The 24,406-nt window shown below is 38.6% G+C and overlaps 1 protein-coding gene across 1 annotated transcript; it reads right to left on the bottom strand.

The window, feature by feature from the left end:
* Nucleotides 1-4,183: 4,183 nt before the first annotated feature.
* On the bottom strand, nt 4,184-23,379 carry LOC135771650 (uncharacterized). Its single transcript, XM_073815476.1, has 5 exons — nt 22,188-23,379; nt 18,302-18,522; nt 13,170-13,262; nt 12,405-13,083; nt 4,184-7,048 (listed from the first exon to the last, which is right to left on the bottom strand). Exons 1-5 carry the CDS (start codon nt 23,239-23,241, stop codon nt 5,892-5,894), a joined length of 3,204 nt encoding a protein of 1,067 aa, XP_073671577.1. The 5' UTR covers nt 23,242-23,379; the 3' UTR covers nt 4,184-5,891.
* Nucleotides 23,380-24,406: the final 1,027 nt, after the last annotated feature.

Here is a 24,406-nt window from a genome sequence, read left to right as displayed (position 1 = left end):
TTTTTGAATGTGCTTGTAGAGAATGGTTTACCAAAACTAACTTAATGGGTTGATCTTTTTCACATTTGCTAGGTTGATAGAAGCACTGGGGACCCAATTATAGCACTTAAACATGGAAAAAGTCTCATTTTCATGCCATGGCCCCTTTAATTTCTCCCATCACTGTGTGTGTGTGTGTGTGTGTTTGTGCGTGCGTGTGTGTGTGTGTGTGTGCGTACATACATATATACATACATACATATAAAAACCGAGAAAAATACATTTTTTAACATTTTTGTAAAAAAAAAAATTATTATTATGTTATCATGTTATTATTTTGTTTTATGGTGCTACTTAGCTGTATTTTTAAAGTTATGAAGGTTTAAATAAAAAAAACCAAATGCAGTTGCATTGATATTAATTGGAATTTAGAACCAAAAATTAGATTTCTGAACAATTAAAAAAAACGGATTTATCTCGTTCTGTAACGAAAATCTTCATGTAAGAGCCATTTATGGTGTTATTCTTATTTTGTACACTAGGTGGACTATTGAGTTTGGGAAATGTATAAAATAAGTAAAGAAGTAATGCTGTACAGGTGCGGGTAATGAGCATACCAGTTTTGACCGTGATTAGAATGGCATTGGAAAGCCATATGTAACATCTGTAAGAATTTGTGACCTTTGTAAACTCTTTTTAATATTTAAACTATATATGAATAAACAAAATATAGAATGAGAACATGAAGATATGGACATTGTTACTGGTACACGAGTCAAACAGCATTCGCCCACAACCTCTGTGAGTGACTGATTGGCAGTCACGGCAACATAAAGTCAAAACTGAGCTCTTGGTGGATTACTCGAACGCTCTGTGAGGATTATTAGATTTGAACATTCATTGGATTACTTGTATGTTCTTGGATCGCTATGCGTTTTTTACTCACGAGGACGGAGGCGCGCACCCGCAAATAATAGGTGTGTTCGACCACATGCGGCGCTGACAGGTTGATGACGTCAATGTACCGCGAGAGCGATTCGAAATTACCCCTCGTTCAGACAGCCAACGACAAGCAATAGGTGTCTGCGCAGACCGATCGGCGAGGTTTGCCGCTTGCAGTCGAGGGAGGAACTGAAGGCGGAGCCGTCAAGCCGGACACCTGCTGCTTGCCGTAGTGACGTGTGCGCCGTGTTTCCTTGTTTTTAATCGCAAATGAAATTAATTAAAAGCTGAATTTCATAAAAACAAACCTTTTAATAAAAAGTTGCAACCAGAAACATTTTATATCGAATATTTTAATTGCTGCTTATACTGTATACCCGAAAATAACGGGAAACAAGCCTATATTATTAAAATACCAATAGAGTTTGTTATTTTCATTTTTATTTTATTACACGACACAATAGCCTATAACATATTTAGGCATATTAAAGTGTTTTTTCCTGTTTTAAAACATGAATTTATAATGTTTATAAGTGGAACTAAAGGTTGGATTAAACTTGAAACGCACGTGATCGTTGTCATCAATGAGGCGACCAATCACGTAAAACTGTTACGTCATCACAACTCCGGGCAGCCGCTCTGGAGAAGTTGCACCGGCTGAGCTAGCCGGCTACTCTCGAAACGCTCTCGCGGTACTTAAAAACCATATGACACAGTCACGTGCCTGCAGCGCCAGCTGAAGTCGGACAAAAATACTAACCGGAATGCACTGCTTCAAGTCAGCCGCCGATCGGTCTGCGCAGCGCCACATGAAGTCGAACACACCTAGTAGCAGAGCGACACGATCTCATTCATTTAAATGGAAACCTGGCGACTTCCGGCGACACGAGCGACAGTGACCGTTGGCGACCGTATGGGCGTGTCCAGCGACGCGAGAAAGTTAAGAAAAGTTTAACTTTATGCAAATGTCGAGCGACTTTCGGGAGCGACTACCAATGAGAACAAAGCAGTGGAGTTCACGTCACCCTTCTCTCGTCAGTTACTGGCGTGGATGGTACTCATTTGTTTATGACAAGCAGATTTAGAAACGCCTCATTGAAAGAGACAAGTGACACACAGCGAACGTCGCTGGCTGTCTGAACGAGGACGTGAGGTGTGTTCGAGATCATCCGGCGCTGCGCAATCGCAGACCGATGGGCCAGGTTTGCCGCTTGCAGTCCAGGGAGGAACTGAAGACGGAGCCTTCAAGCCGGACACCTGCTGCTTGCCGTAGTGACGTGTGCGCCGTGTTTCCTTGTTTTTAATCGCAAATGAAGTGAATTAGATGCTGAATTTGATAAAAACAAACCTTTTAATAAAAAGTTGCAACCAGAATCATTTTATATCGAATATTTTAATTGCTGCTTATACTGTATACCCGAAAATAACGGGAAACAAGCCTATATTATTAAAATACCAATAGTTTGCTATTTTCACAATACAACACAATACAACATATTTAAGCATATTAAAGTGTTTTTTCCTGTTTTAAAACATGAATTTATAATGTTTATTAGTGGAACTAAACGTTGGATTAAACTTGGGTTGTTTTCACATATGTTGGTGCGCACCTTGGTGCGGCCTCGGAGCGCACCAAAATACATTGTATAATTTTTCAGTTAGTGCGGTCCGTGTTCACATATATTTATATTTTTTACTTTACTCGAAATGCCGCACCGTACACCATGTGACAACGGTCAGCGCTGTCATTGGTCTCTGACAGCTCTTACCGTCTCATGACCACCCCCACGTTTCCACGACAACCAGCTTGACAGAGAGAGCGCAGTTATCAAGATGTGGAGATAAACGATGCACGTGTTTGCGAAGTTTCTTTGCTTTAACGCGAAATTGCGTAGCTGTTCTATTAAAGCCTTTCTCACGGAGCCGTTTGCTAAAAGCCCGTAATGTCACTATTTGTGTGTGGAGGACAGCTATGCATTTATAAAATCATCAGCTCAAACGTAAGGGAGACAGCGAATCTCTATGCAACGGACCAGGATTGGCTTGTTTGTTGTTAACCCACAATATAACACCCGGCTCACGTCACAACGAAAGCCCAGTGGCTCAAACATGTGGAGAACTTCCTGTATTTGGTTCGGCCCGAGGTCCAGCAGTGTTCACACCACAGGTGGGTCGCCCCAGAGTTCGGCAACAGCCGCTCCGAGACCACCTGTTTAGAGCGGTCTCGGAGCGGCCGTTTAGTGCGCACCCGAGTGCGGCTGTTGTGTTCACACTGACCCAAACGCACCGTACTCGGAGCGACACGTCATTTGGGCCCACCTAAACAGTGTATATGTGAAAACACCCTTGAAACGCACGTGATCGTTGTCATCAGTGAGGCGATCAATCACGTAAAGCTGTGTCGTCATCACAACTCCGTGCAGGTGCTCTGGAGAAGCTGCACCGGCTGAGCTAGCCGGCTACTCTCGAAACGCTCTCGCGGTACTTTAAAACCATATGACACTGTCACGTGCCTGCAGCGCCTGCTGAAGTCGGATAAAAATACTAACCGGAATGCACTGCTTCAAGTCAGCCACCGATCGGTCTGCGCAGCGCCGCATGAAGTCGAACACACCTGTGTAATATCTCGACTCGCTCTCGCGATACGTTGATGTTATCACCGTATGAAGAACAACACATAATAACAGACATCATGCCAAAAACAATACAGATTGTAAAGAAAGTGCTTCTAGCGAAACACTGCGTTTAGACGGGACTGAACATTAGAACTTGTTTAACATTAGATATTTCTAAAATAAACAGAAATATTGTGTTTTTAATGCAGCTTTTTAGATCTTCATCTGGGGGTGTGTTCAATTATTTCTACACAAACATGCATGCACATTTTGTTCTAAATGGACAGCCCTTTATAAAAATGTTTAAAAACGGTTTATAGGAAGAGTAGTAACTATGGTTTTAAGAACAACTATAAACATCAAAAGGAAACTATCTGCTAATATTAACAACCAATGATAATTATTTTAATCATTTAATAATAATTATACTTATTTTAATAATTAAAATATAAAAAAAATATTATTATGATTAACTCATTCACCGCCAGCCTTTTTTAGAAAAGTTGGCCGCCAGCAGTTTTGTTAATTTCACAAAAGTTTCCCAAATTTCCTTGCAGGAAAAATAATCTTCTATAAATATATAAACATACAAATATATCAAATGAAAGAACAGACCCTCTGCTTTCAAACAAACAAAAAACAAACAGTTGAACAGTTGTTTCACTGATGTACTGAAATATAATTACAAGCACTTCATACGTTTCAAAGGCTTTTATGGACAATTACATGACATTATGCAAAGAGTTAGTATTTGCAGTGTTGGCCATTCTTTTTCAGGACCCCTGCAACTCGACTGGGCATGCTCTCAATCAACTTCTGGGCCAAATCCTGACTGATAGCAACTCTTCTTGGAGTTTGTCAGAATTAGTGGGTTATTGTTTGTCCACCCGCATCTTGAGGATTGACCACAAGTTCTCAACATGATTAAGATCTGGGGAGGTTCCAGGCCATGGACCCAAAATTTTAACGTTCTGGTCCCCGAGCCACTTAGTTATCACTTTTGCCTTATGGCACGGTGCTCCATAGTGCTGGAAAATGCATTGTCCTTCACCAAACTGTTGTTGGATTGTTGGAAGAAGTTGCTGTTGGAGGGATTTTTGGTACAATTCTTTATTCATGGCTGGGTTTTTGGGCAGAATTGTGAGTGAGCCTACTCCCTTGGATGAGAAGCAACCGCACACATGAAAAGTCTCAGGATTCTTTACTGTTGGCATGACACAGGACTGATGGTAGCGCTCACCTTCCAGATGCCCCAAACAAACGGAAAGGGGCTTCATCTGAGGATATGACTTTGCCCCAGTCCTCAGGAGTCCATTCACTATATTTTCTGCAGACGATCAAGCTGTCCCTGATGTTTTTTTTTGGAGAGAAGTGGCTTCTTTGCTGCCCTTCTTGACACCAGGCCATCTTCCAAAAGTCTTCGCCTCACTGTGCATGCAGATGCGCTCACACATGCCTGCTGCCATTCCTGAGCAAGCTCGCCTCGACCGTCAGAGCCGTACTGATTTGCGAGTCAGGTCGGGTCAGCTCACTTCACTTTGGCTTGGATAACTTTTCCAATCGAGGTAGTATTACTTCAGAGTGGGAGGGATTACAGGCATGTCGTTATATTTGCGCTGCCTACTGCTGTGACATCATACAAGTGAGGGCGTTGTTGTACAACCCTAAATCAGAAAAAGTTGGGACACTGTAGAAATTGGGAGTAAAAAAGGAATGGAATAATTTACAAATCTCATAAACTTATATTTGATTCACAATAGAATAAAGATAACATATCAAATGTTGAAAGTGAGACATTTTGAAATGTCATGCCAAATATGGTCTCATTTTGGATTTCATGAGAGCTACACATTCCAAAAAAAGTTGGGACAGGTAGCAATAAGAGGCCGGAAAGTTAAATGTACATATAAGGAACAGCTGGAGGAGGACCAATGTTTAGGAATAGAAATGTTGTCCCATTCTTGTCTAAAATAGGCTTCTAGTTGCTGAACTGTCTACTGTTCTCAGATCCTTCTTCTACGCAGTCTTGATGTTGTAATAGTTGCAGTATGTAGTCTGGCATTGTCATGTTGGAAAATGCAAGGTTTTCTCTAAAGAGACGACGTCTGAATGGGAGCATATGTTGTTCTACAACTTGGATAAACCTTTCAGCATTGATGGTGCCTTTCCAGATGTGTAAGCTGCCCATGCCACACACACTCATGCAGCCCCAAACCATCAGAGATGCAGGTTTCTTAAATGAGCACTAATAACAACTTGGGATGTCCTTGTCCTCTTTAGTCCAGATGAAATTGCGTCCCAGTTTTCCAAAAAGAGCCTTGGCCCAGAGAAAATGCATGCGCTTTTGAGTCATGTTTAGATATTGCTTCTTGTTTGACCTATAGACACTACAGTGATGAGACCTATAACTGGCAACGGCAAATGGCACGGTGGATTGCATTTATGAATCCTCTTGTGCTTTAGTAAAGAAGACCCGTGACTAAAACTCTTCCCACAGACACTACAGTGATAAGGTTTCTCTCCAGTATGAACTCTCTGATGGTATTTTAAGGAACTTGACTGAGCAAACGTCTTGTCACACTGAGAGCATTTGTAAGGTTTTTCACCTGTATGAAGTCTCTTGTGACACAGTAATGTAGTTTGTTGACTAAAACTTTTCCCGCAAACATTACAGTGATGAGGTTTCTCTCCAGTATGAACTCTCTGATGAACTATTAATTTAGATGAAGTAGAGAAGCTCTTTCGACAGTGAGAGCAGGCGTAAGGTTTCTCTCCAGTATGAACTCTCTGATGATCTCTGAATTTAGATGAACTAGTGCAGCTCTTTCCACACTGAGAGCATTTGTAAGGTTTCTCTCCAGTGTGAATTCTCTGATGGACTATCAGCTGATATTTATAAAAGAAACGTTTATCACAGTGTGAACACTGATAGAGTTTCTCTTTAATGTGAGTATTCTGGTGTTTTTTTAATGAACCTGAATCCCTAAAGGTTTTTCCACATTCACTGCACTGATACGGTCTCTCATTGGTGTGTGAAAGCACATGTCTCTTCAGATTATATTTACAGCTAAATCTCTTCTCACAGTTAGGACACTCGTAAGGTTTTTCTCCTGTGTGAACTCTCTGGTGAATTTTAAGATGTTGTTTGTTTTTGAAGGAATTTCCACATTCAGTGCAGTTGAAAGGCTTTTCACCACTGTGTGTCCTCATGTGAACATTTAGATTAGAGGAAGAGCCAAAAATCCTCCCACACTGCTCACAGTGAAACTGCTTCTTCTTCTTCTTCTCTCTGTGGTCTTCTGAATGAAGTTTCTTCTCTTGTAAGGTAGTAAAGCTGATCTCAGATCTGGTGAAGAGTTTCTGTTCTGTGTGTTTTCTCTCATGTCTCTCTAAAAGTCTCTGTGAGCTGAATGTCTTTCCACAGGTGATGCAGGAAAGAGTTTGTGCTGTCAGTCGCTCTTTTGATGTTAAGGACGTTATTTCTATATTCAAACATGAATCACTCTTCACATCTGAAAGAAACACGAAACAATTAAATTGTCTTTTCACTCTTATTTACACAAAGAAGGATGAAGAATTGAGATTCTGTATCTTTTTCTAGATTCACACATATAGACAGAAGACAGGTGTCAGTCCTGCTATTACAGCTGGGTCATTGCACATCAAATAAACCAACATTTGTAAACATATCCAGCTATTTTGTATTATTATTTTTGTTAATATGTTATTTAATATTTTATTTAAATAGAGACAACATAACTAGTGATCAATGACAAAACATAAATGTAATGCATGATTATTTGTGAGTATTCCACTATTTTGTAGGAGTTGTCAAATGGAGCAATTTTTTTATTATTATGTTTATTTTCAGAGACTTTCACAATCCTTTTTGCATTACATGGTGACACTTCTAGAATAAGATTAAGTCTTTTTTAAAGGGATAGTTCACCCTGAAATGTTAATTTTATCATAAATCATTTACACCTGTGTCGTTCAAAACCCCCAAGTGCTCCGAATGTCTTCACAACACATTTTTAGATATTTTTGATGAAAACTGTGAGTCTTCTGTCTGTCCCATTAACTTTAGTTAGTTTCACAATTCTTTTTCCCAGAAAATAATGAAGGACATCACCAAAAAGGTCCATGCACCATATCAGTCTTTCAATAATAATATTATGATGAAGTGACGAAAACACTTTTGTGCTCAAAGAAAACTATATGAAAGATTTTATTCACTTGTTTCTCCTCCTTGGTTGTTCAGTGTGAGTTCATGACTAGGCTACGACACATGCTGCTGACGTCTCCTACTGACGGAGTGGTCAGCGTACAGACACAGAAAACGCTGGCAAGTAATTTGTGCATTTATACAGGCTGTTTTAGTATTGTTTACAATGTTTGAATAATGGGTAGATCTCCAGACTGAGAGTAAAGAGAGGCATTTTGAGAGTATTTTTCCTGCCTATGCAACTACGTTTTATTAAAGGTCGCACTGGCGCGACTGGGAAATTGAAATATAATTATGTTAATATGATGCGCTGGCGATTACGTCTACAGTGCATCCAGTCACTCTCCCTTGTTGCTGCCCCTCCCCCGAGCGATTTATTGCTTTGCCGATTTTATCGGCCCATATGAGCATGTCCCAGATATATCTGTATCAGCGTAAAAGCCGCAGATATGCAGCCGATATGAAAGTTTTTCACAGAACAAAGAAATGCTTTTGAATGATGTAAGGGTGGTCTGTGGAGACTGTGGGCGAGTTTCTCTCCTGTCATTTAAACACAAGCGGGCGTAATGACGGTTTAAATTGCCACAAACTAATATAATGTCAGAGTCCGCTGCTTGTGTTTTAAGTAAACATGCTGCACAGTGTTTTTTACATGAATATTTAAGAGCTTTCTCTGATATTTAAGCACAATTGATGAAATAAGATCGCACAACTTTTACGCGCTCGCAAAATGAAACTAATGAAAGACGTGGAGATCAGCCGCTTTAGTTTTATCAATGAAAGCCTAAAGATAGCGCTGTACACTGTGTGTTTGCGCTAGAAGTCAGAAAAGATGTAAAATATTGTGCTCAGTGCCTCAGGTTAGATAAATTGGGGGAGAAAAGGCGAACTTGTGTGGCTGTTCAAAGACATGTCGTGGAATTTTAGCCGCATCAAATAATACCATCAAAGAGTGATCCATAATCACACAGACACACTGTCAACAGAATTTTCTTTGTCTGAATTTAATATATTCTGCAGAATAGGCTCCCACTCCCTGGTGTCAGAAGTTAAAATGAGAGCCCCGTTCACAAGGTTGAGCACATATTTATAGTAAGATACTGAAAATCATCCCATCTCCGCCCATGATCCAAAGATCTCATCTTAGTTCCAGCGTCACTTAGAAAATAAACCTTCAATTTATCAATGACTAAGAAACATATCGGTTGAAGCACATCTGGTCAAATAGAAGAAATGTTTTTGTTCTCAGTGAAACTTTACCGTTTACTAAGTTTTTCCACTTGTTCATCATTCACTAGCCCCCCTTTATCTTATCTGGTAGGACTTTGCATAATGTCCTAGTCTTTAGACATTTTACTACTGAACAGATGGAAAGAACAGAAATCTTTCACTAGAAAAGAAGAACAGGATTTTGCATTTAACAATTATAAGTTCATAAACTATAATTAAAGTGCCCATATTATGACAGCTTTTCCACAAGTTAAATAGGTTTATGAGTTTCGTAAAGCATGTTTCAAAAGTTGTTTGCTCGAAATAGCTTGTAGGAAAAGATTGTTATCCATCTCTAGTAGCCTCTGTTTCAGTGCAGTTCAGATTGTGCCGTTTTGAGCTAGCCTTACATATTTATGAGCTGCTGCTCCTTTGATCACGCCCCACTACTAACCTCATGTGCGTGTGCATAGTGATATCGTGAGCAGTACAGACCATACTGTGTTATTATTTTATATATTATTAACGATTTATGTTGCCAACAGACAAATCAAGCAGAAAAGTATCACTAATAAGTAGCGTTACACTACAGGAGAAGAAACTCATTACACACAATGATTCCAGAGTAAATTGTGATGTAGGAGTTTCAACAATAAATGCGTTTTCCCTGGACAATACTAACATATTCCAGTTATAAAACATTTTCAAACGCATTATTTTCGCAAATTACAGAAATTAAGACCCGGCGGGGGATGTATACTGCTTGTAGACCGGGTGCTAATTGCTAGAAGCTAGCGGGAGGTCCGGACCGTAACAGTTATTAGAGGCTCGGGGGTTAGCCTCGTCAGAAAAGCCGGGGCGGTAAGGCCCGGTCTCAGTTAGTTTGGCAAAACACTTTTAGTTTGGCAAAGCACTATTACTAAGTTCTTAAGTCTACTAAGTAGAATTGTAAAATAAAGCCGTTAAATTTTTTTTTTACTTTCGAAACCACGCTGCAAACTATCTAGCCTGCAAAAATATCTATATAGCCTAACTTAAACAATTTTAACATCACTATACATTTAAAAGGTATAATTTACGGGATTAGGATCAATGTATGATCTCTGTTTTGAGATATAGATGCTCTAATGGCGCTTTTCCATTGCATAGTACCCCACGGTTTAGTTTAGTTTGGGTCGGGTCAGCTCACCTCACTTTGGCGTGGTAAGCTTTTCCATCGAGTTTAGTATCACTTCGGAGTGGGAGGGATTATAGGCGTGTCGTTATATTTACGCTGCCTACTGCTGTGACATCATACACGTGAGAGCGTTGTTGTACATTCCCATACATTCATTTATTTCTCAGTCTGCCACAAAATTAAAATTGGCCACCACAAATAGATGTTTGCACATCGCGTTTATAACTACCTCTGTCTCACATGACAGTTTCTGTTCAAACACCCGACCCGTGGCGTCAGTCGACGGCGCTCCGCTGAGCCTCATTCAAGTTGCATATAAGCATATATAATGCGGACGTGCACGTCGCGAATGTGCCGCCACAAACTGTAAGTCTGGAAAAAACTGTTATGGTGTCCCGGATTCTCAACCTGCGGATGTTTTTCATCGCTAAAAGGGTGTTTGGAAACTTATAGCAGAACACAGATAACAACATGTTTGCTTGAGACAGCACAAGCTAGCAGTAAGCTAAAGCTAATATTTACATTATAGCGATGACGTGACGATTCTCTCAGACCAATCAGTGATCTACAGTGTTTTCGCGTCACGTTTGGTATCAGCTCGGGTCGCTTGGAACCCCAACCGAGGTGGTACGAAAAAAAGTATCGGGTACTACGTACTGCACCCAATTGAAAAGCTCCCAAAAGTAAGCTGACCCGACCCAAACTAAACTAAACCGTGGGGTACTATGCAATGGAAAAGCGCCATAATGTTGTATTTTGTGACCGAAGATGACAACATGCAAAATATAACGTGACTTCTTACCGGTTTCAGATGTGTGAATGATCCATGAAAGTCCAATAAAATACATTCAATGACCATTTTTGTCCACAAATGCGTATAATCCGTGAAATATAGATACATAGTGACCGTCTGTTATAGTCTGTGATAGTCTGTTGGTACATCACATTTCGGTAACACACTGTATATAAGATTACTCAGGGTTCCAATAACCACGCGTTAAAACTTTGCTTTTAAAAGTAGGCGGGAGTATAATCCATAATATCCAGAGCCATATCCATGGCTCTGTAATATCCAAATTGCTGTTATTTCCGTGAGACATGATAACAGCATAGAGGGTGTGACTGCTCTGTGCTCTCTAGCTACCTGGTGGGTGGAGACCTGCGAGTGGGGTGGTGGACGGGAAAATTCAAACTGAATGTGACAAAACGGTTTGTTACGTCACAACGGAGCTGAGTTTTAACTAGCGCAATCTGAGACTCAAGGCAGAGGACATTCAGAAACCTGTATCTCACTCAGAACAGCATGGATGGATTTTTTTCCAAGTTTGTATGCGTGTGGGAGCATCAGAGACACAAATGAACACCCCAAAACCCAGAAAAAGTGAGTTTTTCATAATATGGGCACTTTAAATTATTTTATAGTATGTTTGTATTTAATTTCTTGTCTGCTTCTCTTTAATCTGTTAGATTATGCATTTGTACAGTATGGCATGGTTATTTGCAAAACACAGGAAAAGTAAAAAAAAAAAACATTTTAAAGACCTATACCGGTAGACCTTTGATAACGTTAGAATAACGTTAGGGGAACGTTAAATTAACCTAAATATAAAGTTCTATTTCTTTAAAGAAAACTTTCCTGGTTAACAAAAAACAAACCTTAAAAAAATAACATTATGGAAACCAAAAACGAACGTTAGGAAAAAGTTTTGGGTTTTCTTTATTCTTATTTCACATGTTGGTTCGTTTCTTGAAATTTGCATTCATTTTTATCAGCACAAAAATGATCCAATAACGCAACACATACCAGTAGAGACCATTATAGTTTCCATTACAACCAATAAAAATCCAATTAAAACTAAAATCCAATAGAATTTCTGTGATGATTTCTATCGATTTTTTAGCAGGGAGGTTTTGGTTCCCAAAAAAACTAACCAAATACCATATGGGAACGTTCTTTGTTTACTGGGCTACCGGTTTTCATCAAAAATATCTAAAATTGTGTTCTGAAGAGAATCAAAGCACTTGGGGGTTTAGGACGACACAGGCGTAAGTGATTTATGATCAAATTTTCATTTAGGTGTGAACTAAGCCAGCATGTTCCTCAATAAGTAGCTTATTAAATATAGCCTAAACTCCTTTAAAATTTACATTTTTGGGTCTTTTGATTAGTGAGTTTGTGACTGAAAACCCAAAACAGGTGCTCACATGACAGTTAAAAGTGTAAAATAAACACGACAATAATTATAAGGAGACATACCTGATGGAACAAAAGCATCATCTTCATCAGTGCGATCTTCCTCTTCTGTGGGTTCAGTTTTGATTTCTGTGGGTTCAGTTTTGCTTTCTGTGGGTTCAGTTTTGCTTTCTGTGGGTTCAGTTTTGCTTTCTGTGGGTTCAGTTTTGCTTTCTGTGGGTTCAGTTTTGCTTTCTGTGGGTTCAGTTTTGCTTTCTGTGGGTTCAGTTTTGCTTTCTGTGGGTTCAGTTTTGCTTTCTGTGGGTTCAGTTTTGATTTCTGTGGGTTCAGTTTTGCTTTCTGTGGGTTCAGTTTTGATTTCTGTGGGTTCAGTTTTAATCTTCATCATGAGGTTCGTGCAGTCGATGAGTTTAACTGAACACATCTTCAGTTTGGTCTGCAGGATCTGCTGCTGTTCTCCAGCGTTACAGACAGAATCCAGAGACTCTGTGGAGGTTTGATCCTCCTGTAAGCTCTGTTTACTGTCACACACTGTAGTGTCCTGAGCGTCTGTGGGCTTTGACTCAGTATAACAGAGTAAAGTCAGACTGAGATCAGAGTCCTGTGTGTGTCTGGATTTCTCTTCAGAGAGTTTAGAGTCCAGCAGTGGCTGTGGTGTGCGGCTCTGATCTCTGCTCATCCACACTGAATCCGGACTCCCATCATCAGTCACATACACTGAAGATTCACAACAATCCACATCCTGACAACACAACACACACAGACAGTAAGATTAGAAATGATTCGATGTTGTCTGATTCAGGAAAATGATGTTTAAGCTGTACAAACCTCTCGTTTCATTGCTAAATCTCCTCTTGACCTCAGCTTTGTCTCCAGTAACGCCACCTCTTTCTTCAGCTGAGAGATTTCTGTGATGAAATCATCAATATATCCAGCATGGACAGATCAGTTCCTACTCATTTACAGCACACCTCAACATCAACGTCTCAAATCTAAAATACACAGAGACAAGACTCTGTTTAGACTCAATGAAACACGCAAGAAGGAAAAACACTGAGGATACACAAACACATCACACGCGCGCTCTTTCTTTAGTGAGTTTATCTGCGGACTAAAGAGCTGCAGCGCCTCCTGCTGTACTGGAGAGAGAAGACGCTCACTGCTTTACAATGGATTTAACAAAATGCGTCTTAATTCTTGCCAGAAATCACCACAAACTATTGTATAAAGTAATAACTAAATGAAAAAAAGAGTGGTAAAATAATTGCTGAAGAATAAAGACAAAACATCAAGCTTTTAAGGTCATAAAGGATATAGTAGGACAAAGAGATTATGATCAGATTAAAAATACAAACACAAAGTTTTCACAACGTTATATTTTTTATGGGCATGTGTGCCACAACATTTTAAAAACTTTTTAAAACCACACCCTAAAAAAACAAAAAAGGACATTTTAAAAACATTTTGAAATACCTAATTTTGGCACGTTTTCTCTATGAAGTAAAAAAAAACGTAAATCACATCTGTTCACTATGAAAACAAAACCTGACCAAAATGCAACATTTGTGAGACGTTTTGTGTTAAAATGTGTTAAAATAACCACCTTAGAATAAAACGTTAAAAGAACATAATGACCAAAATCATGGCCGTAGCTAGAGAATTCTGGGTCCCCTGAAAAAAAATATATGTGCCCCCCCCACCACCCTCAACCCATATCATATACTGAATAAGAAATGAGCATGTAGGCTAAATATTTATATAAATAATACATCAAAATAGTGCCATTGAGCCACAGCCTGTAAGTTAAGCAAAGCTTAAATCACCATTCAACTAATACAGTAATAACAAAAGATAAGAAATTGTCACATAATAGTAAATACCATTCCAGTTTTTCCAATAGTTTTATCAATCTGTTATTAAATACTTGAAGTAAAAATTCAGAAATGAAAAAGAATGCAGTCAAATGTACAAATCAAATTACTCAAGTGTCCTTATTTTGGATGAAGATATTATGGCACTGTATTAGTACAGTGTGTTGTACTCATGTACTCTTTAGTATAATAAATCACATAAATATTAGGCAGGACAGTAATGCTCATGACCTGTGTTGTGTCCCTTTATCCGAAGTGTTATTCAAAACACAACAGCACTTTGATTCAGACCCATGGCCCAAACATAAACAAATGGCCATCAACTCAAACAATAAAACAAAAGGTACCAGGGTCACAGTTACCTGGCTAATTTCTTTCATTTTAAGATGAGAGACAGGAACTTGCAGGAACACACTTACATTATCAGGACAATGTTACTTGGTTTTGCTCTCAAACATGATGAATATATATATATGTATGTATTTTTTTGCAAACCTTGTGTTCTTATGAGTAACCACAGAACAGTGTCACCTGAGGCAGTTTATTAGGCAATGGCATTATGGATGTCCGCTGTTTATAGATATAACTACTGTTATTAAAGGATTATAAAACAAACTTCCATGTGATTAAACACCACATAAAGCTCTGCGATGGAGAACGATCTTTAGGAGTTTCTAACGTTACAACCATAAGAGGACATCAACCACATGAAATTGGACAAGGTAGGTGATGTTTCATTAAGATTCATTGGCCTTTATTTAGCTGATATCTAAAATGATAGCTACTTTTAATGAGCCAGATGTGTTAACGTGTAAACATTTAATGTTATCCTTTAAAATCATGCCCACATATTTATGATATAACCGTTTCCTCACCATTGACGAGTTATGTAGTCATTTAAGGCAAGGCAAGGCAAGGCAAGTTTATTTGTATAGCACATTTCATACACAGAGGTCATTTAAAGTGCTTTACATAGAAATGAGAAAACACAAAAATCAAAGATACATGAATTTAAAATATCAATTAAAAGAAAATAAATGTAATTTTAATAAAAAAAAATAATGTGTAAAAAAGAATAAAAAGTATAAAACCGTTAAAAATAAGAATAAAATCAAGAGAAATAAAAAAGAATTAAAATAGTGCATATGAAATATAGTGCAATCAGTTCGGACGCAGCATAGTGCTCATTCAGTAAATGCAAATCTAAACAAATGTGTTTTGAGTCTGGATTTGAATGTGACTACTGTCGGAGCACATCTGATCTCTTCTGGAAGCTGGTTTCAGCTGCGACTGGCATAATAGGTAAAAGCTGACTCTCCTTGCTTTGAGTGAACCCTTGGTATTTCTAGCTGATGTGATCCTAATGATCTGAATGATCTGTTGGGTTTATATTCAATGAGCATATCAGCAATGTATTGAGGTCCTAGTCCATTGAGTGATTTATATACCATTAATAATACTTTAAAATCAATCCTAAATTTAACTGGGAGCCAGTGTAGAGACCTGAGGACTGTGTGATATGTTCATATTTTCTGGTTCTGCTCAGAATCCTGGCAGCAGCGTTCTGAATGAGCTGGAGCTGTCTTATGGTCTTTTTGGGAAGGCTAGTGAGGAGGCCATTACAATAATCCACCCTGCTGGTGATGAAAGCATGCACAAGTTTCTCTAAGGGTGTTTTCACATATAGTTTATTTTAAAAGAACCAAACCCAGTTCACTTAAAGTGAACCAGAAAAGGAACTAGCTGAATGTGACCTCAGTCCTTTTGGTGTTCACAATATATTTTTTGGTCCTCTTCAGAACTGAAGTGATCTCAAACCTTTTCTTGTTCACATCACAACTTCATAAGAACTCGGATCCCAGCTTTCTGTGGAGCGATTTTGATACAGTGACTACGTTTACATGCTGTAAAAATATTCGGGTTATGGTCAGGTTAAGGTCGGGTTTCTGAAACATTCGGAATAACCCGTTTACATGCGTGAGCAGAGAGAGATACCCCTGTATACATGGAATTGGCAATATCCTGATGTAAACTGTGATTAAAAGGTAAATGCGGTGATTTTGCGTGGCTCACAAGTGCGCTATGCGGTTTTACCGCCTTCATTTACTAAAATAAGAGTATTATTTAAATCCAGAACAAGCTGCACCGATGTAGAAGCAGGGTAGGCTAAGTTACACGTCTTTCCTTTTTTGAGAAAAAGATTAACAAGCTATACCAGCCTTCAGCTAAATATATTTTTGAAAAAAAAATTAATTGAAGAACAATTTTGTAACAAGAAGTTTTTTAAGTGCAAATTTACAGATCATCGGTAAATACAGAAGACAACAGTGTCTTAAAGAAATTAAAATTAGACAGTATTTATGCACCTAAATGTACAAAACTGAATGAAACAGTATCAAAACTTTATCAAACAGAATGCAATAGCCTACAGAAGGCAATTAATATTTATTTATGGCATTTTTAATAACATATTAGTAGACAAATTAACATCTATAAAGTATGAAAACGAATAAATCATTATTTTGGCTACATTAAGCTGGATAGATCATTTTTATAATTTGTCATCCTTTCAGAACAAGCTTATATGCTATCTATAATAACTTGCATTATATCCTGAGTGTTACTTCGCCGAAAATATGTAGAAATACATGCAAGTAAAAAAGTACAGGACAAAAATGTTTAGCTCACGTGGATCGAACGAAAAGCCGTTAATTAAGCGGACGGAGGACGTGCAGAAACAGTCGAGTCGGCAGATGATCATCAATGTTTATAATGTTTCATACAGGTACTGTTGATGATAAACTTTCATATCTAAATGTCCAGGTGAGTCAAGTATTCAGTCAGTTAATAATAAAGCCACCGGCGGTATTGCAGCTTCCTTATCCACGGAGCGGACGCTGTATACAAAGAAAAAACCTAACGTTTTTATTTTAAGTGGTTTTAATGCTGGTAAGCAATCAGTTATTGTATTTGTGTCGATCAGTTAAATTAAAGTAATTTTAGTAATTTAGAAACTGCATCTAGATGCAGACGACGCTACAGTTATTCTGTCATCTTTCACTTTTTTCACAGATTCACTGTATTTAACAAAATATGAATAGCATAGTATTACATTTTGAATTCAAATTCACAAAAAAAAAAAAAAGTTACTCTCATAACTATTGACAATCTATTTGGCCTTTATTATACATGTATGATGTGAAAAACAAGAAGGGCATAGCTATATATTAATTTAACATTAAAAGCGCGGTTGTTGCAATTGGTTTCCTCCTCGCTCTAAAAGTGTGGTGCATCTCGCCATTCTTGCCTCTACTCCCTGCGGATTTTTTGGCGCATAAAAGAGGTTCCTCTACTCAAAAGACCAAGATTCCTTGGGAATAGAACATGCACAGTACACCAATCAATGTTCCTTTTGATGGGGATATGCCGATACGCGTTTACATGAACCAAATTTCGAAAAGGGGTAACCCAGGGGTAATATTCGTGTTTTTGCCGGTGTTTACATGGACGTCCGGGTTATTGCTAATATTCCAGATTTGAACGGGTTATTGGCTGCATGTAAACGTAGTCAGTGTCCAAAAGACACGCAAAGCGGACCGGGACCTCATTGATTTCACATATCAAAAAGAAATCGAACCACAAAAGAACCCAAAAGCGAACCGTACTCAGACCACCTCCTGATGTGGTCTGAGTTCGGTTCACTTCTGGGTCCTTTTAAGGGGGTCTGAGATCACTTGGTTTGTTCACATATACACCCTGAACTGATCTGAGAGCGTTTGGAGGGCTCAAACGAACTAGGTGTGAAAACACCCTAAGTCTTGTCTGGAAACAAAGCATATAATTCTTGCGATATTTTTGAGATGATAATATGCTGATTTAGTTATTGCTTTGACATGACTACTGAAACTAAGGTCAGACTCCAAAATCACACCAAGCTTTCAGAGAAAACACTTACCTGATGAGATTTTATGGTAATCTATAATTCTGCTATTATCCACTAGGTGGGGTTTGGCAAACAGGTGAAATATCTGGGAGAGCTTAATAATTTAATCAGAATGTAAGATGAAGTCTATAGGTCTTGAGACAGACAGCAGGGATGTAGTGTAATTGTGCCACTGCCACTGCCTTTTCTTTCTCCACTGCATACTTTTCACTCATCATTGCCTTGAGTGTTTTTCTGGATGGGAGGGTGCAGGTCAGATCCAGCTTCTTGCCTAAAGCTCGGAAACCATTATCTTCCACAATAGAGAAAGACTGGAGATCTTGAACTATCATGTTGAGGAGGGCGTCATCAAGCTCTTTCTTCCGTCCTAAAGATACACAATACAATGACCACATCAGCAGAACCCATAAGCAGTGTTTAGCCAACTGAGTAAAAGTAACCCGTCAGCTTTTCGTAAATGAAGTGCGCAGTCAATTCACACTGTGTGCACTCACAATGCACGTTCACAGTGTAGGCCTACTATGAAAAATATGTGGCCTTGGGTTCAGTCCTAAATGCAAAAAAAAAACATTTTTCAGAACTGTAACTACTTATTTGTCTTTTATTAAAAGTGTTTAACTTTTTTTGTAATTATCATCATTAATAACTGAATAATTCGGATAAAGAAATGTTACCTTCAGTTGGTACAGACTGGGCCTCTGAAGTTGGAGTATTGTCTGCACAGTTAGTGGGTGTTTTGCACGTAGATGGCGAAGCATTGAAGATGTGTTGTTGGAATATTAGAAACTTTATTCACATATACTACTTGTGTGGGACTCTTCAGACTGAATAACAGGTTCTCTTTCGTGCATTTTCCATAATAATTATTAGCGTGAATGATCTAGTCAGACAGCGTCTACAAGCAGCAAACAGTACTGTGATTGAGGAAGTATTTTTATTCTTTATTGAGTGATGGTTGAGTCGGCAAAGTGTTAATTGACACTCAAACAACATGATCATCATGGTTTTATTATTAATATTTAATGAACAACAATACACATGCACATACACAGTGGCAAAAAAAAAGAATGTGAACCCCTAGGAATAAACTGGTTTTCTACAGTGATTTGACATAAAATGTTATCTGATCCTCATCTAGGTCACAACAATAAGCAAACACGATGTGCATAAGCTCACAAGAAAACAATAATTCCAGTTTCTTGTGTCTTTTTTTGAAACACCCATTAAACATTCACAGTGCTGGAGGAAAATGTAAGTGAGCCCATGGACTAATTACTTTATTGAAAGCTTTTTTTGTCAGAAGCTGTCAAACTGGAGTCCAATTAATAAAATGAGTTTAAATGTGTGGTTTAGTGCAACTTTGATTGATATTAAGACATTCACACATTTTAAGATTTCTGTCCTTAAGAAGCATTATCTCTTCTGAACCATGCTCTTATAAAGATATCAGATCAAGAGTTCTTGCACTCCATAAGGCTGAAAAGGGATACAAAACAAATCTCAAAATGTTTAGACCTCCATCAGTCTACACTTAGACCAATTGTCTATAAATGGAGACAGTTAAATACTGTAGCTACCCTTCCTTGAAGTGGGCGGACAGTCAAGATGACTCCTAAGAAACCATGCAGAATACTCAATGAAGTAAAGAAGAACCCACGAGTAACAGCTAAAGACTTGAAGACATCATTGGAACGGGCACACAACTCTGTTCCTGTGTCTACCATACGCAAGTCTTTGGACAGGCACGGTGTCTATGACAGTACACCACGGAGGAAGCCCCTGCTCTCCCGAAAAACATTGCTGTGAGCCTGAAGTTTGCAAAAGAGCACCTTGGCAAACCCCAGTGCTACTGGGAAAATATTTTATGGATTGATGAAACAAAAGTTTAATTTTTTGGGAAAAATTTTATGGCGCAAAATGGGCACAGCTTACCAACATCAAAACATCATCCCGACAGTGAAGTATGGTGGAGGGAACATCATGATTTGGACTTGCTTTGCTGCCTCATGGCCTGGACCACTTGCTATCATCGAGGGTAAAATGAATTATTAAGTTAAAAAAAAAAAAATCCTACAGGATAATGTCAGGGTGGCTGTCCACCAGTTGAAGCTCAGTAGAAGTTAGTTGATGCAACAGGACAATGACCGTAAGCATTGTAGTAAATCCACTACAGACTGGCTTAAGAAATACAAAATGCGCCATTTGGAGTGGCCTAGTCAAACCTTACCTTAACCTGTGGAATGACCTCAAGAGAGTGGTTCACACCAGACATTCTACAAATGTGTCTGAGTTAAAGCGGTTTTGTAAAGGGGAATGAGCAAAAATTGCTTCTGAACGATGCGCAGGTCGGATTCAGAACTACTGAAAGCGCTTGCTTGAAGTATTTGCTGCAAAATGAGGCTCAACAAGCTGTTAAATCCAAGGGTTCACTTACATTTTCCTCCAGCACTATGAATGTTTAATGGGGGTTCTCAAAAAAGAAACTAGAATTATTTGTGTGTTGTCACCTTATGCACTTATCCTTTGTCTATTGTTGTAACATGAGGATCAGATCACATTTTATGGCAAATCACAGTAGAAAACCAGTTTATTCCTAGGGGTTCACATACTTTTTCTTGCTAATTATTTAAATTTCAAATCTATTTTATTTATATAGCACTTTTCAATTGGTAATTGTTTGAAAGCAGCTTTACATTAATAGAAGCAGTGAAAAGCACAGAAAATCGACAGATAGCAAAACATAATACACGACAGCATAAGCAACTAAATTTGCTGCGGCTATGAATCAACATTATAAGCGAGCGTATTACTAATGTAACGTATAGAAGAGGGTGCCAAGTTAAGCCCAAGAAGGCTGCCTCCCCAGGTTGAAAAACCCCCTAGGAGGAAAAAAAACCCAGACTTTTTAGCCAGGGGAAATAAAAAAAGTCCTAGGAGGGAAAAACCCTTGGGATATATATATACTGTACTTCTTGTCATGAATGTACAATATAATTATTTAGTACTTACAGGCAAGTGTGGGTTAATGACAGATACTTATATAGCTAGGATAACTAATTTCCACGGTGAACACACACAGCTGATTTCGCGGCATTCTCACGAGACGGTTTTTAAATTTGCAATTTCACCCTTCTTACTTTACACAAAATTTGTTTGAGATGGCACAAAGCTGGGGAAAGAAGATGGTCAAATTGGATGGTCGAACTTGCCTAATCGCTCCAAAGAAAAGTTTTTTGCAGGGCTTTAACATTAATGCGATTTGCAGGTATAGCAGACACTACATCACGAATTTCAGTGGGATAGTCACGTAATGTTTTGCTCATTTTTCCGTGGCATTCTCACGGATCTCCGCATTTTCCCGTGGCCCTGCTACGGACTGTCTTTTTCCGTGGCATGTTCATGGATTGGTTACTCAACGTCCTATTTTCTTACCATTGTCGCTTCGGTTTAGGGTTAGATTTACATGAAATGACATCCTTATCCAAACCCAACTCTAACCCTAACGCCAGGTGACAATTGTTTAAAGTTTAGAAAATATAAAAGAATAAATCAGAAAAAAATAGTATAAACAAATATTTAAAGTGAGATACTAACGCAAACGCCAAATCTAACCCAAAACCGAGCTTATTCAGAACCATACATTAGCAGTTTTATGCATTGTTTTTTCACCAAACTATATTAGAAATGCGTGGTCGAATCAAACACGGTGCACCACGGTGCACGTGCGTCCTGAACCGTGGGAGGATGACGGGACGATTAGATTCTTTACAGAGAACCGTTACACCCCTAGTAGTTACATATACAGCCTCAGTCACACAGTCCATATACTACTTCATAATCCCTTAGTTAAGGAATTCGCATGAAAACCACCACATGGTCACATAATTAAGAAATCACATAAGCCACCTTATAATCAAATAACATCATAATCGCGACGCAGTCGATCACATATACCACCTCATAGTCACACAGTTAAAAAAGAATAACATATACACTCACATTTTTAAGAAATCACATATACTGTTGATTAACTCTTCCCACAGACACTACAGTGATAAGGTTTCTCTCCAGTATGAACTCTCTGATGGGATTTTAAGTAACATGACAGAGCAAACTTCTTATCACACTGAGAGCATTTGAAAGGTTTTTCACCTGTATGAAGTCTCTGATGGGCTTTCAAGTGACCTGACTGAGCAAACGTCTTGTCACACTGAGAGCATTTGAAAGGTTTTTCACCTGTATGAATTCTCTTGTGAATTATTAAGGCATACTGTTGTCTAAAACTCGTCCCACAGAAACTACAGTGATGAGGTTTCTCTCCAGTATGAACTCTCTGATGGGCTTGTAAGTAACATGACAGAGCAAATGTCTTGTCGCACTGAGAGCATCTGAAAGGTTTTTCACCTGTATGAAGTCTCTGGTGTAATACTAAACTTTCATGGCGAGTAAAACTCTTCCCACAAACACTACAGTGATAAGGTTTCATTCCAGTATGAACTCTCTGGTGGGATTTTAAGTAACCTGACTGAGCAAAGGTCATGCCACACTGAGAGCATTTGTAAGGTTTTTCATGAATTCTCTTGTGATTTAATAATGTAGCCTTTACACTAAAACTCTTCCCACAGACACTACAGTGATAAGGTTTCTCTCCAGAATGAACTCTTTGATGAGCTTGGAAGTAACGTGACAAAGCAAATGTCTTGTCACACTGAGAGCATTTGAAAGGTTTTTCACCTGTATGAAGTCTCTTGTGATTTAGTAATGAAGCCTTAACACTAAAACTCTTCCCACAGAGACTGCAGTGATGAGATTTCTCTCCAGTATGAACCTTCTGATGAATTCTTAAATTAGATGAATTAGAGAAGCTCTTTCCACAGTGATCACAGACGTAAGGTTTCTCTCCAGTATGAAGTCTCTGATGGGCTTGTAAGTAACTTGACTGAGCAAACGTCTTGTCACACTGAGAGCATTTGTAAGGTTTTTCACCTGTATGAAGTCTCTGATGAACTTTAAGATTGGATTTGGTTCTGAAGTAATTTCCACATTCAGTGCAGTAGAAAGGCTTTTCACCACTGTGTGTCCTCATGTGAACATTTAGATCAGAGGAAGAGACACATATCGTCCCACACTGCTCACAGTGAAACGGCTTCTTCTCTCTGTGGTCTTCTGAATGAAGTTTCTTCTCTTGTAAGGTAGTAAAGCTGATCTCAGATCTGGTGAAGAGTTTCTGTTCTGTGTGTTTTCTCTCATGTCTCTCTAAATGTCTCTGTGAGCTGAACGTCTTTCCACAGGTGATGCAGGAAAGAGTTTGTGCTGTCAGTCGCTCTTTTGATGTTGAGGACGTTATTTCTATATCCAAACATGAATCACTCTTCACATCTGAAAGAAACAAGAAACAATTAAATTGTCTTTTCTTTTATCTCTATCTCTTATTTACACAAAGAAGGATGAAGAATTGAGATTCTTTATCTTTTTCTAGATTCACACATATAGACAGAAGACAGATGTCAGTCCTGTAATTACAGCTGGGTCATTACTAGGGATGGGCATGAGTACTCGATTGCTCGAGTACTCGAACGTGGCATCCATGATCGTTAAACCATTCATATTTGGTATCAAACTGATAATTTCTTCTTCAGTGATAAATAGTTTATTTTTTTGGTTCCTTTTTTGTTTAATAATCTGAACTAGGGATGCACCGATATGTTTTTTTTTTGCTGATAGCGATTTAAACAGACAACAATTGGCCGATACCGACATTAAACACATATACATATACAATACTATACTATATTAGTCGAGCAAACCTGTTTAGCATTAAGTTAACATCCACATTTCTTCACCGAAGTTGTTTAAAACAGCTTACCATCTATTTGTCGAATTGTCGACGTCCTTAGTACATTCTCTGTGAAGCCTAATGTACAAACTCCGGTTCCGTTTGGCTTACAAATACAACACTGAGCTCGCCGGCCGTGCGGAACAGGTAACTTCCGCTTTCTCTCCGAGTTTACTGGTATTTTGATACTGATGTGTGAATGATGTCTTACTGGTAAAAAGACGGAATGGCACTGTGTGTGTGAACAGCACATTTTTGTATTTACTGGTAAATTCATTCTGGTAAATTCATGGTAATTTACCAGAATTACTGTCTGAAAGAGGCTATAATAAAAGAGGCACAAACTTAAGATCAAATTTTGCTCAGATTTTGAAAAACACCCCGAAATCGCAGACATTTTCCCAAAATACTCCTA

This window comes from Paramisgurnus dabryanus, chromosome 8 (assembly GCF_030506205.2).
Source record: "Paramisgurnus dabryanus chromosome 8, PD_genome_1.1, whole genome shotgun sequence".
Taxonomy (NCBI): Eukaryota; Metazoa; Chordata; class Actinopteri; order Cypriniformes; family Cobitidae; genus Paramisgurnus; species Paramisgurnus dabryanus.
The sequence above is the reverse complement of the archived record's forward strand: the minus strand, read 5'-3'. Positions and strand labels throughout refer to the sequence as shown.

Coding starts and splice junctions, on each gene's coding strand:
- LOC135771650 (XM_073815476.1), bottom strand. CDS start 23,241: ATGAGGACACACAGTGGTGAAAAGCCTTTCTACTGCACTGAATGTGGA. Junction 18,523..22,187: donor CTGTAGTGTCTGTGGGAAGA/GTTAATCAACAG, acceptor GTGTATCTTTAG/GACGGAAGAAAGAGCTTGAT. Junction 13,084..13,169: donor ATTTAGCAATGAAACGAGAG/GTTTGTACAGCT, acceptor TTGTGTTGTCAG/GATGTGGATTGTTGTGAATC.